The sequence below is a fragment of the Eulemur rufifrons genome, chromosome 7 (assembly GCF_041146395.1).
Source record: "Eulemur rufifrons isolate Redbay chromosome 7, OSU_ERuf_1, whole genome shotgun sequence".
Lineage (NCBI taxonomy): Eukaryota > Metazoa > Chordata > Mammalia > Primates > Lemuridae > Eulemur > Eulemur rufifrons.
In genome coordinates this window covers 53,357,603-53,370,459 of record NC_090989.1, presented here as the reverse complement: position 1 = coordinate 53,370,459, position 12,857 = coordinate 53,357,603, and the positions used below count along the sequence as shown (strand labels likewise).

Sequence of the window (12,857 nt, the reverse complement as noted above, 5' to 3'; positions counted from 1 at the left end):
AGCTGATTTTCCCAAGACCAATATAGTTCTTCACAAAGTTAAGATCTGAACCCAGACCTCTCTAGTGTACTTCCATTGTATAACACCAACTCAAATTACAACCAATAGCACTGTAACATTTCTAGCTGTTTTTCTCTCAGCCTCTCTCTTCTGAAGCTTCATAGTCACTAATACTTGCACTTTAACGCACTGTTAGCCTGATCAAGCACAGCAGTGACTCTGGTTGGGAAGCACAAAAGAAACACGTGTACCCCTCAGGCTGTTAGCAAAGGATGCTTATGAATTACCATACAGCCTAAATGCCAGTAGGTTTTTGCACTTAACTAAACCTGGGTAAGCCACATTAGACATGAGAAAGTCTACAAAGGAATAAAGGTCTAGAGCTGCAGTCCCCAACCCCCAGGCCGCAGATGAGTACTGGTCTGTGGCCTGTTAGGAACTGGGCTACACAGCAGGAGGTGAGTGGTGGGAGAGCAAGTGAAGCTTCATCTGTATTCACAGCTGCTCCCCATTGCTCACATCACCATCTGAGTATCACTTACTGTCAGATCAGTGGTGGCATTAAATTTTCATACGAGCACAAACCCTACTGTAAACTGCACATGCAAGGGATCTAGGTTGCACACTCCTTGTGAAAGTCTAATGCCTGATGGTCTGAGGTGGAGCTGAGTTGGTGATGCTAGCACTGGGGAGCAGCCGCAAATACAGATTATCATTACTAGAGAGATTTAAGCGCACAATAAATGTAATGCGCTTGAATCATCTCAAAACTATCCTCCTTTCCCAGTCCGTGGAAAAACTGTCTTCAATGAAACCAGTCCCTGGTGCCAAAAAGGCTGGCCACTGCTGGTCTAGAGGATCTGGAGGTCAAGGTTTGACTATGTTTGTCAGGTATGGAGTATAACTGGTAACAGACAACCAAGGCTTATGCGGGTCTGCTTCTGGGAAACTCCAAAGAATGACTCTGTATCTAGCTTCACAGTCTCTGGATTCATTTTGTATTTAGAGTAATGGTAGAGTTTAACTACAATCTAAGGGCAGTACTTTGAATATGGGCAGAAGGTCCAGATATTTAGATATCCTACCAAAAATACGTGTTACTGCAGGGATTTCTCTGTCAGCTACTTAACATATTCCTTATCAGGGTGGCCGGGTATGATGATGATCCAAGCCTAAAATAATAATGTTCATAAAACAGTGCTCCTATAGAAACTGAATTGACCAAAAATATAAAAGGCAACAGTATCATTCTAAGCTATAGCCCATAGTGTATAATATACAATTCTTTTAGCTCTAGATTCTGCTTTTGAAATACACAGCATAACTGCATCCAATTCATATAATTTTTAAGTTCTTTGTTATATTTAACCACGAGTAGAAATAACATTTTCAGAGCTCTACAAGCAGGAGTCCTGATATCAAAAGTCACTTGCCCCCAAATATTTTACACCTTTCTTCTCTTCCTAGTCCCAGATCTGTTATGATAATACAATTATTACCTAATGATACCCTCTTAAAAGGTCTTTTGGAAAGCTGTGTGAATTTACTGGGTTAGGGTACTATGTTTCCCAGAAGGGTAACATAAATAGTATAGTTATAGAGATTAGTTTATCTGATTAAGATCCATTGGCCCCTAACAACAAGCAGAGAAGGGGTATACGTGGAAGCTGTCCTTGCTGTTGAAGGCAGAATAGAATATAAAACTTAAGGAAAAGAAAGTCTAAAGTAGAAGTGAGAAGGAGTGAAGTACAGCCGTCCAGGGTATAACGCTAAAATGCTTCAGTCATCTAGTGGTAACATGAGGGCACTGGGAATTCTGAGTATTCACCAGTTATCTCCCATGATGTAGGAGAGATTAGTCTATATACATGAAATGTATCACTAATATCCAGTGATACAACCTACTGTCTAGGCCTCAGTTGAGCTGCCCAACTAATTATATCATCTGGTGACTAGCAGGTATGGTCATAATTACAACCGATAATGTACCTATTCCATTTTGAACACACACTAAACATGCTGCATATTCAGTGTTTTATAGCCCTTACCATTTTGTCAAAATGAAGATGGCAATCTTTCAGAATGTCATATTTCTTACCAGTATCTCAGGACTGGGTGGTGGTGGGGGAAGCTGGACTGGAGGCAAGGTACTCAAGGCAAACCCTTGCTTTACCTTGTTGATTTGTTCATTATATTGTGTCTGGTAGAGGAAGAGTAAAAATATTTTAGAGCACAATCAACTTTAAAGAAACAACATATGGGAATACTTGATGTAGTTTTTAATAATACAACTAGAATAGTGGTTCCCAAGCTGTGGTCAGAAATAATATTAAAAAAAAGCTTCTGAAATAAAAACAATTCTATAGACCACTATCTCCACAAGTAAATAGCTGTATTTTTAAAATGTTGACTGACAAGAAATAGAGACACATAATTCACAGATCCTTGTGATAATCCCCCCAGTGTTTCCATAATTTTCAGCTCTAAAATAGAAACCACTGTTACAAAGTAAAAAAAGTCTAAAGATTCAAGAAGATATAAATAACATACTGGCTAATAAATAGAGAAAAGAAAATGTATTTGTAACAGATGAACTACTTACATTAATTTTAAAAACTGAAAGAAAAATTTTAGAGAATCATTAAATATCTATATTTTATTTATCTCAAAAGCTATACCTCTAGCTAGCTCTAGCTCCATATATATTTTATTCTCTTGCATTTTGCCAAAAGTGAAACTCCAATCCTGAAAGCTTAACAACATGCTTTCAACACTTTCTGGCATTGTCCCTATTTTGCTTTATCACATTATTTTGGAAACAACCCACAAGAACTGAAAAATAAATTCTTCTAAAACAAAACATTTAAAAAAACTTCCACATAGAGGACATGTGCTTGGAAGAAAACAAGACTAGAAAGTAAGAGGCAGATCTTTTGAGGCCAAAACTTTGAATAAACCCAACAGAAATGCTAAGCATCACTAAAGGCTAAGTAAAAGTCTGGAGAGAAACATTCAAAACTACCCAGGAAGAAGCTGGACAAGTCTACAGTGCTTTCAGGCAGCACTTTACAAACAGAACATCATTGTTTTTTTGCTGGTAGTATTGTGAAATCTCAAACCAATCAATATTGTATATCAACCTTAATATATAAATATAAAAAGATTCTAAAACTAAATTAATAAATATTCAGTGGGTTATCTCTTTAGATTACCCTTAGCATGGTCCTAATTCTCTTAAATCAATAATTAAGAATTTACTGTTTTCATTATGGAATAATTATGTAAAAAGTTAAGATTAAGAACTAATACAGGCCTAGTTGATCTTCCTTTTGATTCTGTAAATACACTATTACTCAGACCAAGTCAAGACATTTAGCTTTGGGGCAGAATAAGCTTTGAAATTTTAGGAAAATTAGGTGTGAGGCACAATTTTCGAGTTTATCATTTCCTGGACTAAGGGATCTACAGGACTACATGTATGAGTTTAGGATGCTATCTACAATCAACTACATGGTAGTAATTAATCTCAAATTGAAAAAATAAGTTTTAATTACCGAAAGAAAAAACATATTCTTCCTTAAATTTCTCCATTAATTGCTTTTAAAGTTAGAAGTCTTCTAACTTTATATCATCTATAACATTCAGCCAATTTACTCTAAATGTACTTCAGGACTTACCCTGAGGAATGCAATCTTGTTTCTAACATCTGTCACAATGGCATTCCAACTATCTACCGCAGCCTTTAATTGAAGTGATTCTAGGTTGCTGATGTAGAAAAGGAAGACACAAGAGAAAGCACTTTCTTTTTATGTAACATTTAAGTTTCCAAAAATTTCCATTATGTTTTCTAGCACTGCAGTCCCCAACCCCTGGCCACACGTGTTAGGAACATGGATGCACAGTAGGAGGTAAGCAGCAGGCAAGCAAACCTTCATCTGTATTTATAGCCGCTCCCCATCACTTGCACCTAAGCTCCACCTCCTATCAGATCAGCCGTAGCATGAGATTCTCATAGAAGTGAGAACCCTGCTGTAAACTGCACATGCAAGAGATCTAGGTTGCCTGCTCCTTGTGAAAATCTAATGCCTGATGATCTGAGGTGGTGATTCCAGTGCTGGGGAGCGGCTGCAAATACAGACTATCATTAGCAGAGAGGTTTGACTGCACAATAAATGTAATGTGCTTGAATCATCCCGAAACCATCCCCTGCACCGGCCCCTGGTCTGTGGAAAAATTATCTTCCATGAAACTGGTCCTGGTACCAAAAAGGCTGGGGATCACTGTTCTAGCATACATGTATATAACATAAAACAACAAAATTACCCTATCATCAACAATTACCTCAAATGGACACAAAGATGTACAGAAGGGCCTATTATTAAAAATTAAAAACAAAAACTAGTAATATATAAGAATTCTTTTTTTCAAGAGCAAATATAATTTATGCTTACAGAACACCAAGTTTTTTTCTATCTTGGCAATACTTTTTTAGGACATATTATAAAATTTTTGTACAGGGATAATTCCAAAGAAGTAGGGAAGCAGAGAAGGCCAAACAGGGAATTGCCTTAGTCATCTAATGCAGGGACATTCTCAAAAATATTGACCCATCTTGGTAGCATGTTTTGGACTATCTACATATTAACCCTGACATCACAGAGCCATGGTTGGCTTATGTAATTCCTTTGCAAATTAGAAAAGCAAATTGCCTCTGGTCGGGCAAATTAGAAGTACCGTCTCTGTGTGGATGAATGAGGTTGCAGCCTTTGTGCAGTGCACAAACTGCACAAACACAGCAGCTCTACCAACCCATGCCCACCAAATTACTTAAACTAGGAGGAACTTTGAGTTATTTAGGTCTGCCATCTCATACAGTCTTTCAAAAGGTTCTGTATGTTATAACATCCTCACTGCAGTATCACCCAGCCCGACAGTTTTACAAGAGCTGGACAAGTTATAACCTAGTATTATCTCATATAAAGAGGCTTCATAATATTCTAATTTATGGAGCTCCCTTTCTCCTAGCAAGCAAGGATAGACTGATCACTTACAACAGTACTTCCCTGACCTGAAAGCATATCAGTGCAATCTGAGAATCTTACTAAACATCAGAGACTCTGATTCTTCAGAATTAAAGAACAACAGTGAGCATTAAAATGATAATCATTTTAAAAAGTGATGATGTCTTGGTCCCAGAGATTCTAATTTAATTAATTCTGGAAGTTTGAAGGTACAACCCATAAAATTATAAATTTAAGGAGAATTTTATGCAACCTGTCCAATATTGAAAATACTCTATAATTACTATAAGAGCACAGCAGAAAATTGCCTTTAACATGTGATTTTAGGTGTTAATACTGATTTTTTACTCAATGCATTCCAAAGGTATTTAAAATTAAGCCTTAGAAGGGAAAACAATTAGAAAAAAGTCTTCCAATTAGAATCCACCTTGTTTTGTAAATATCTGTTTTTCATGCATGTCTCTGATTGATACTTTTGATCTATTTCATTTTGGAGGAAGAGAAAAATCTTTCAGTAGCTATTACTGCACTCAGTAAACTTCTCAGTGCTTTGTCAGAGGCAACAAAGTACAAGCATCAAAGTAACTAAATGACTTTTGAGGTTTAAAAAAAACAAGAGCTTCTATACACCAAAGACTCTGATGTCATATATGTAAAACACATCACAGATATGTGAGACACCTTGGAGACATTTGAGAATATCTCTGAGATCAAGATGCATTAAGAAAGAGGGAAAGATTACCTTGCTGCCATGTGAGTCACCCTGGCAAGCTGACTGAGACACTCCTTTTCAGTCTGCTCTAGATGAAGCAAACCAAAATCTCTACGACACTGTAAAAAATACACCTACGGGTTTTTGAGAGAAAGAGAGATGTTGAAGGTGTCCTTCTTATAAATGAATACTCACTTCTCAATCATCTCAAGTAAATTTTAAGCTATTTTTCAATTTCTTCCAAGAGTACCTGGGCTTTTTGACCATTCAAGATACATTTAAAAGTTTTTTGATCAATGCATGTCTATAATTTTAGTTTCCTTCTTCAATGGTTACTGGGTCGGTAAACATTCCAGAACATTACTTTTCAAACTTGCACTCATACTGGAATCTACCTAGAAACTTTAAAAAAAAATGATGCCTTGGTCCCAGAGATTCTAATTCCATTGATACTGGGTATTGCCTGGGCACTGGGAGTTTTTTAAAGCTCTCAGGTAACTCTTTAACATGCAGCAAAATTTGAGAACACTCAAAAGAAGTCTTGCTGTCTATTTTTTTTTTTCACTGATGAAAAGGTAATAAAATAATCAGACCAAGGCTCATTGGAGAGATACAGTCCAATGGGCCTTCGAGATCATCTCGTCCAACATCCCCCCCATAGTAGGAAGCCTTTCCACATCACTACTGATGCATAATCATTTAGCCTCTGTTTTTTACTACTAATCACTCAATATTGACTAAATATATACTCTTGGACATTAAATATTAGAAAGTTCTTTCTTCCTAAAATTAATAATGGAAGCAGAAAGAAGCCTTCTGACCAAAACCAGTGAAAAACAAAGTGTACAAAATTGATCTTTTAAGGTCAATCTGAACTTTTTCTCTTTTTAAAGCTATTGCCCCAACACTATTCTTCATGGATTTTTGGTCCAGATATCATTCTTTGGTTGTTGACTTCTGGGATGGCAAGCACTCTGCTAAGGAATAGAGCTTACCCATGACAGAGGTGGGAAGGTTTGTAATGCTTTTAATGTCAGCGAGCTCTCCAAAAATGTTAATCTTATTGTATATAAAGTTTGGTTATCTATAAACAAAAATTACATACACACATACAATCATATTTCTTTTGAGAGACCCAGGTGTGGTGTTCTAAGATAACTTAGAAGAAATTGGGTGACTATGAGAATCTGGAAAATAGTTGATTTTTGACATTGGGGTGTATAATGTGTATATATTTTTGGAAGGTCTGTATAGGAAGTAGTAGACAAAGAAGATACTATGGCAGCAGTAAAATGTTATTCTTAGAAGTTCTACTTAGTGACCTGGCTTCATGAGAATTTTCCCAAGATGTCTATATTTGCTGTAGATACTGCAACAGACCAATTTCTTGGAGTCATTGGGGTAAAAGAACACAAGATCATCAACACTGAAGTACTTTCATGCACAATATGCTAATGAGTCAAAAAAAAAAGCACAAGATTTTGAGCTGTGTTTTCCTGGCTGGTCCTAAGTTGTCTTATTTCTGTTTATTCAAAAACAGTCTTTTAAAAATTTTTCAGTATATTAGTATATAAATAAAATTTCCCTCTCTCACTCCATGCCCATCCCCTCCCTTTTTTATTTTTTTTTACCTCAGCTGTTAAAGCTCTGCTAGTTTCTGCATTCAGTTTGCTTAAGTATGTTTTCATTGTGCTTTCCAGATTATGTTTCTCCGTTTCCCACTGAGATCTGAAATATATCATTAAAGAGTCAGCAATATTACAGCAAGGACAACATTTTAAATCTTGAAGGAGGAAAAAAGATATGTTATATAATTAGTAGGAAATTATTTCTTGGAAAATATACAGCATATAAAAATAAGAGAAGACATTGCTGCGCCCTACTGTCATCCTTTACTATCAAGAGTGTATAAGCTCTAAAGTTATCAGGATAGAGGTTATGATTTAAAACTTGGCTCTGAAATCAAGTTGTCTGAGGTCCAAATCTTAGCTCCAAAACTTATTAAATGTAAAACCTTGGGCAAGTACAATGGAGTGAATATTTGTGTCCCACCAAAATTCATGTGTTGAAATCCTAAGCTCCAAGGTATTAGGAGGTGGTATCATTGGGAGGTGATTAGTCATGAGGGTAGAATCCTCCTGAATGGAATTAGTGCTCTTATAAAAGAGGCCCGAGAGTTCCCTTGCTTCCCCTACCCTCTGCCCCTGCCATGTGAGGTTACAGTGAGATGGCAATCTATGTGGAAGCAGATCTTCATCATCGGACACTGAATCTACTGGCACCTTGATGTTGGACTTCCCAGCCTCTAGAACCATGGGAAATACATTTCTGTTGTTTATAAGCCACCCAGTCAATGGTATTTTATTACAGCAGTCCAAACTATGATAAAAAGTTACTTAATTTCTGTATACCTCAGTTTCCTCACACATAAAAATGAAGAAAATTGTATTACTTACCTCAAAGAGCTGTTGTGAAAATTCACTCAGATAATGCACATAAAGCAGTTTGTGTTTGGCACATAAGTAGTAAATAAATGTTAGCTATTATCATTATTAATACACTTTACATAAGATAAAGTTTCTATAAGCTTTTTTGTATCCCAAAAATAGCAACCACATAGGTTTTTATTATTCCTGTCATAAAGTGAAGTCACTACATTAAAATACTTCACTGGTTATTTCAGTGCTCACATTCAACACCTTAGAATGAAAGCAAATCCTATACCTTGAAAATAAGAATGGAGATGATGGTAAGGACATTGTTTATGAAGGACATTATGTAAAATGGCTACCTACGAGGTTTCTTTTCTTTTCTCATCCCATCTCAGCTTCCTATGCTTGAGTCTCAGAATTCTATAGAATACAAATCAAATTCTGCCTTTAATGAAAACAATTAATTGAAAATAGAACATCATAATAGGGACTGTCACTAAAGCCATCGTCAGTGTTTTATGATTAGAAATACCCAGATGCTTAGGGACCTATTGGTGAGACAATTGATAACTATATATTATAAATACCATTAAGGCCAAGAGTTTTTGAGGGGAAGAAAATCACAAAATATTCAAGCAGATAGGAATTAATTATTGTCATTAATACTGCATAAAATTTGCCTATAAGAAAAAAATAAAAAAATAAATTGGACTTTATCAAAATTAAAAACCTTAGTGCTTTAAATGGCATCATCAAGAAAGTGAAAAGACAACCCACAGAATGGGAGAAAACATTTGCCAATCATGTATCTGATAAGGGACTTGCATTCAAAACATAAAAAGAACACTTAAAACTCAACAATAAAAAGACAATCCGATTTTTAAAATGGGCAAGGGATTTGAATAGACATTCTCCAATAAGCACATGAAAAGATGTTCAACATAATTAATAGGAAAATGCAAATCAAAACCACAGTGATTACTTCACAAGTAATACAATGGGTAAAATAAAGACAGATAATCTAACAAGGGTTGGAGAGAATGTGGAGAAATTGGAACCCTCATACATTGTTGGTGGGACTGTAATATGGTGCATTCAGTTGGAAAACAAGTTTGGCAATTCTTAAAACGTTAAACAAAAAGTTTATTGACAAACCAGCAATTCTATTCTGTGGTATATGCCCAAGAGATATGAAAATATGTTCACAAAAAATCTGTATATAAATATTCATAATAGCATTATTGACAAGAGCCAAAAAAAAAAAAAAATGGAAACAAGCCAATGTCCATCAACTGATGAAAAATAAAATGTGGCATATTCAAAGAACAGAATATTACTTATCCATAGAAAGGAGTATTGATACATGCTACAACATGGATGAATTTTGAAAATATTAAGTAAAAGAAATTAATCGCCAGAAGCCATATATTATATGATTTAATTTACATGAAATGTCCAAAATAGGCAAAAGCAGAGAGAAAATACATTAGTGGTTGCCAGAAGCTGCAGGAGGAGGGAATAGGGAGTGACTTTTAATGTACAACCTTCCTTTTTGGGGTGATAAAAATGTTCTGGAAATAGTGGTGATGGCTGTACACCTCTGTGAATATACTAAAAGAACAATAAATTGTATACTTTTACAGGGTGAACTTTATGCTATATGAAATAGATCTCAAAAAAACTGTTATTAAAAAAATGACCACTGGGCACAGTGGCTCACGCTAGTAATCCTAGCACATTGGGAGGCTGAGGCGGGAGGATTGCTTGAGCTCAGGAGCTCCAGATCACCCTGAGCAAGAGTGAGACTCCATCTCTACAAAAAAATGGAAACAGTAGTTGGGTGTGGTGGCATGTGCCTGAGTCCCAGCTACTCAGGAGGCTGAGGCAGGAGGACTACTTGAACCTAGGAGTTTGAAGCTGTGTGAACTACGATCGCACCCACTGCACTCTACCCTGGGAAACAGAGCCAATTTTTTATTTCAAAAAAACAAAAATAAATAAATAAATTACCTACAGACAAAAATAGGTGAATCAAAACAACACTTAGCTGGTTTCATAAAGCAGTCATACTTAGTAGCATTGATTAGGGGAAAGAAATAAGAATTCTGAAGCTCTAGCCCTTGGCAGTAGTTTATTGTTACCATAACTTTGTTGATACGATCTCTCTCAGCAGTTTTCTAGAGCCAAAGCTAATATGCCTAGGACACTTCCAGTGTTCACTATTGTCCTAGCACAACTATCAATATCACTCAATATCAGGTTCAAAAGTAATCCAGTTTGAATGATAAATTATATGGCTACTGTTGCCAAAATGTATTGAATTTCAGAGATAGTGTACCCACCCAAAGAAAAAGCTAAGTTTGTACCTTTTCATGGAAAGTTGTTCTTTAAGGTTCTTGATTTCATTATCTTTAGCATGGATTTGACGTTGTAATCTAAGCAAATAAGAAAGTCATAAAATGTCAGAAACTGTTTCTCATTAACACAGTTAGAACAGCTGAGGATGGGACCAGGAATGTCCATTTTGCACCACAAATCTTGAGCCTGAAAACAATAACTCGACTCTTATATCTGGTCCTTTTGACATTTATCTTTCTTGTTTCTGATGTCTGATTTACTCACTTTCCCCAAAAAAGGGGAATTAAGTTCTAACTCAAGTAAATTAGAAAGGGAGAGAGAAGTATTTATCTTATATTCCCAGCTTAAACATTTGGAAAAATGTCTTAAGCTTTTTAGTTTCCCCTAGAAAACAGAGATAGTATCTTCTGATTTTCTAAGCCTGTGGTGAGATTGAGAACTTTTAAGTTCTTTCAAGAGATATTATATCAAATCATGCAAATTATTAAAGACTTAAGGTCTGAAGAAAATCAGACCTTAAATATAGAAGTAATGAGGCTGTGTGCAAATAAGAATTTTGATTAAAACTATAAATTATAACCTGGGAGTCACTCACATGATCTAATCATGGAAAAGATGGGTAAAAATTTTGTATAAATCAGAAAGCATAACCTGTGATCAACTTAAAAATTAATATGCAAGAAATTATTAAGAGAAATGCATAGTAATACTTTTTGTTTGACATATATTCAGATACCATTTTTGATGTTCCTCCTTCATGCTGCTCTATTTCTTTTTACAACCAAGCTGTTATATAAACCCATTAATTAGCTTCAAAATGAAGAGATTTATAGCAAAAGCACATTTCTCTTTAAATCTTTTGATATGTTCAGACTCTTGGATAAATCAGAGTTTGGGTTAATATAAATTATTGGAATGATGAAGCTTTGAAACCACGACTTCAATGTTGGCTGGATTACTTACTACTAGATTTCAGAGACTAACCACTCACCTTTACTCTACGCTTCTTAGAAGCTGTAATGACTTATAATCAATGTTCTGTTGGTCTGAAAATTCAGTGAAAAGAAACCAGGTCTCTTTCTGTACAAAAGAGGTCACGTTCTCAAGTGAAGAATAAGAAATATAAGCTTTGTTACTGTAATATACAGGACTATGCTGACAGAGTTGAAAGTTGTAACATTTCTAAAATTGACATCTTCTTTTCCTTTGTATACTTCCCTTACTTTAATATTTTAACTGGCTCTAGTTTAGAGTAGTCAGTAAGAGTTGACAGACCTAGTGGGAAATTCAGAAGACCAGGATTGTTAAATAATGGAAGATAAGGTAGGCATAGTTCTTATTACCCAGCTCAGATATGAACAAGATATATATGTTCAGATAGTCATAGCTTTTCAGTCCTATTTTTCTCATGTATAACATGATATGGTGGGATGATTAGATTTTCTTTTTTAAAAGATCTAAAGTTCTCAAGCTAACTCTTGCTGGCTATCAAGTTTATTATATAGATTTTATTGACAGTATCTTGAGGTTTATTAAGTGCTTATTGTAGTTTATGCAAAATAGGTCACTTTTATATAAATTCTCTTTAACACTTCAATTATCATCAACACATATTTGCCAAACATTTATGGCAGGCATGGAATTGAATTAAGCTGAAGAAAAAAAACATTTTTTTTTTTTTTGCTACCTAAAAACCTCCATATTTTAAGATGAAACCAACAGTTATAATCAAACAGTATTTATATTTTTATCACATAGTCTTGGAAATGTTCAGGTGAATTAAACAAAGAAAAGGGTCAAAAGCTTATATAAGAAGCTTATATAAGAGTGCTCATGTTTTCCATTCTGCCTGGATGCCCTGTCTTTTCTTCCATCTCATCCCACCTAGCCTACAATGCCTAGGTTCAGTATTATGTCTTTAATAAAGTTCTTTCTTCCCTGAAGGAAGTTCTTCCTTATCACAACAGTCAAAAGTATTCTCTCAACCCTAAAAAAAATCCCTATTAGGTATAGCCTTGACAGTTATTTATATGCACTTTTTAAAATAAACTTTTCATTTTGAGATCATTGTAGATTTGCATACAGGAGTAAAAAATAATACAGAAAGATCCCATGTACCCTTTCCCAAATTTCTCCCAATGGTAACATCTTGCAAAACTACAGTACAATATCATAACCAGAATGTTGACAGTGATACAGGCAAGATGCTGAACAGTTCTATCACCACAAGGATCCCTCATTTTGCCCTTTTATGGCCACACAAACTTCCCCTCACTCCCATCCCCTTCTTATAACCTTGGAATGACCAATTTGTTTTCCATTTTTATAATTTTG

The 12,857-nt window shown here is 35.3% G+C and overlaps 1 protein-coding gene across 1 annotated transcript in view; it reads right to left on the bottom strand.

Moving 5' to 3' along the window:
* DZIP3 (DAZ interacting zinc finger protein 3) overlaps nt 1-12,857 on the bottom strand; it is an 89,035-nt gene that overhangs the window by 10,241 nt on the left and 65,937 nt on the right. The window contains exons 22-26 of the mRNA XM_069472579.1: nt 10,532-10,600; nt 7,365-7,461; nt 5,764-5,867; nt 3,678-3,765; nt 2,099-2,200 (exon numbers count right to left, since the gene is read on the bottom strand). Of these exons, the coding sequence (XP_069328680.1) occupies nt 2,099-2,200; nt 3,678-3,765; nt 5,764-5,867; nt 7,365-7,461; nt 10,532-10,600 (460 nt within the window). The remainder of the gene's footprint in view (nt 1-2,098; nt 2,201-3,677; nt 3,766-5,763; nt 5,868-7,364; nt 7,462-10,531; nt 10,601-12,857) is intronic.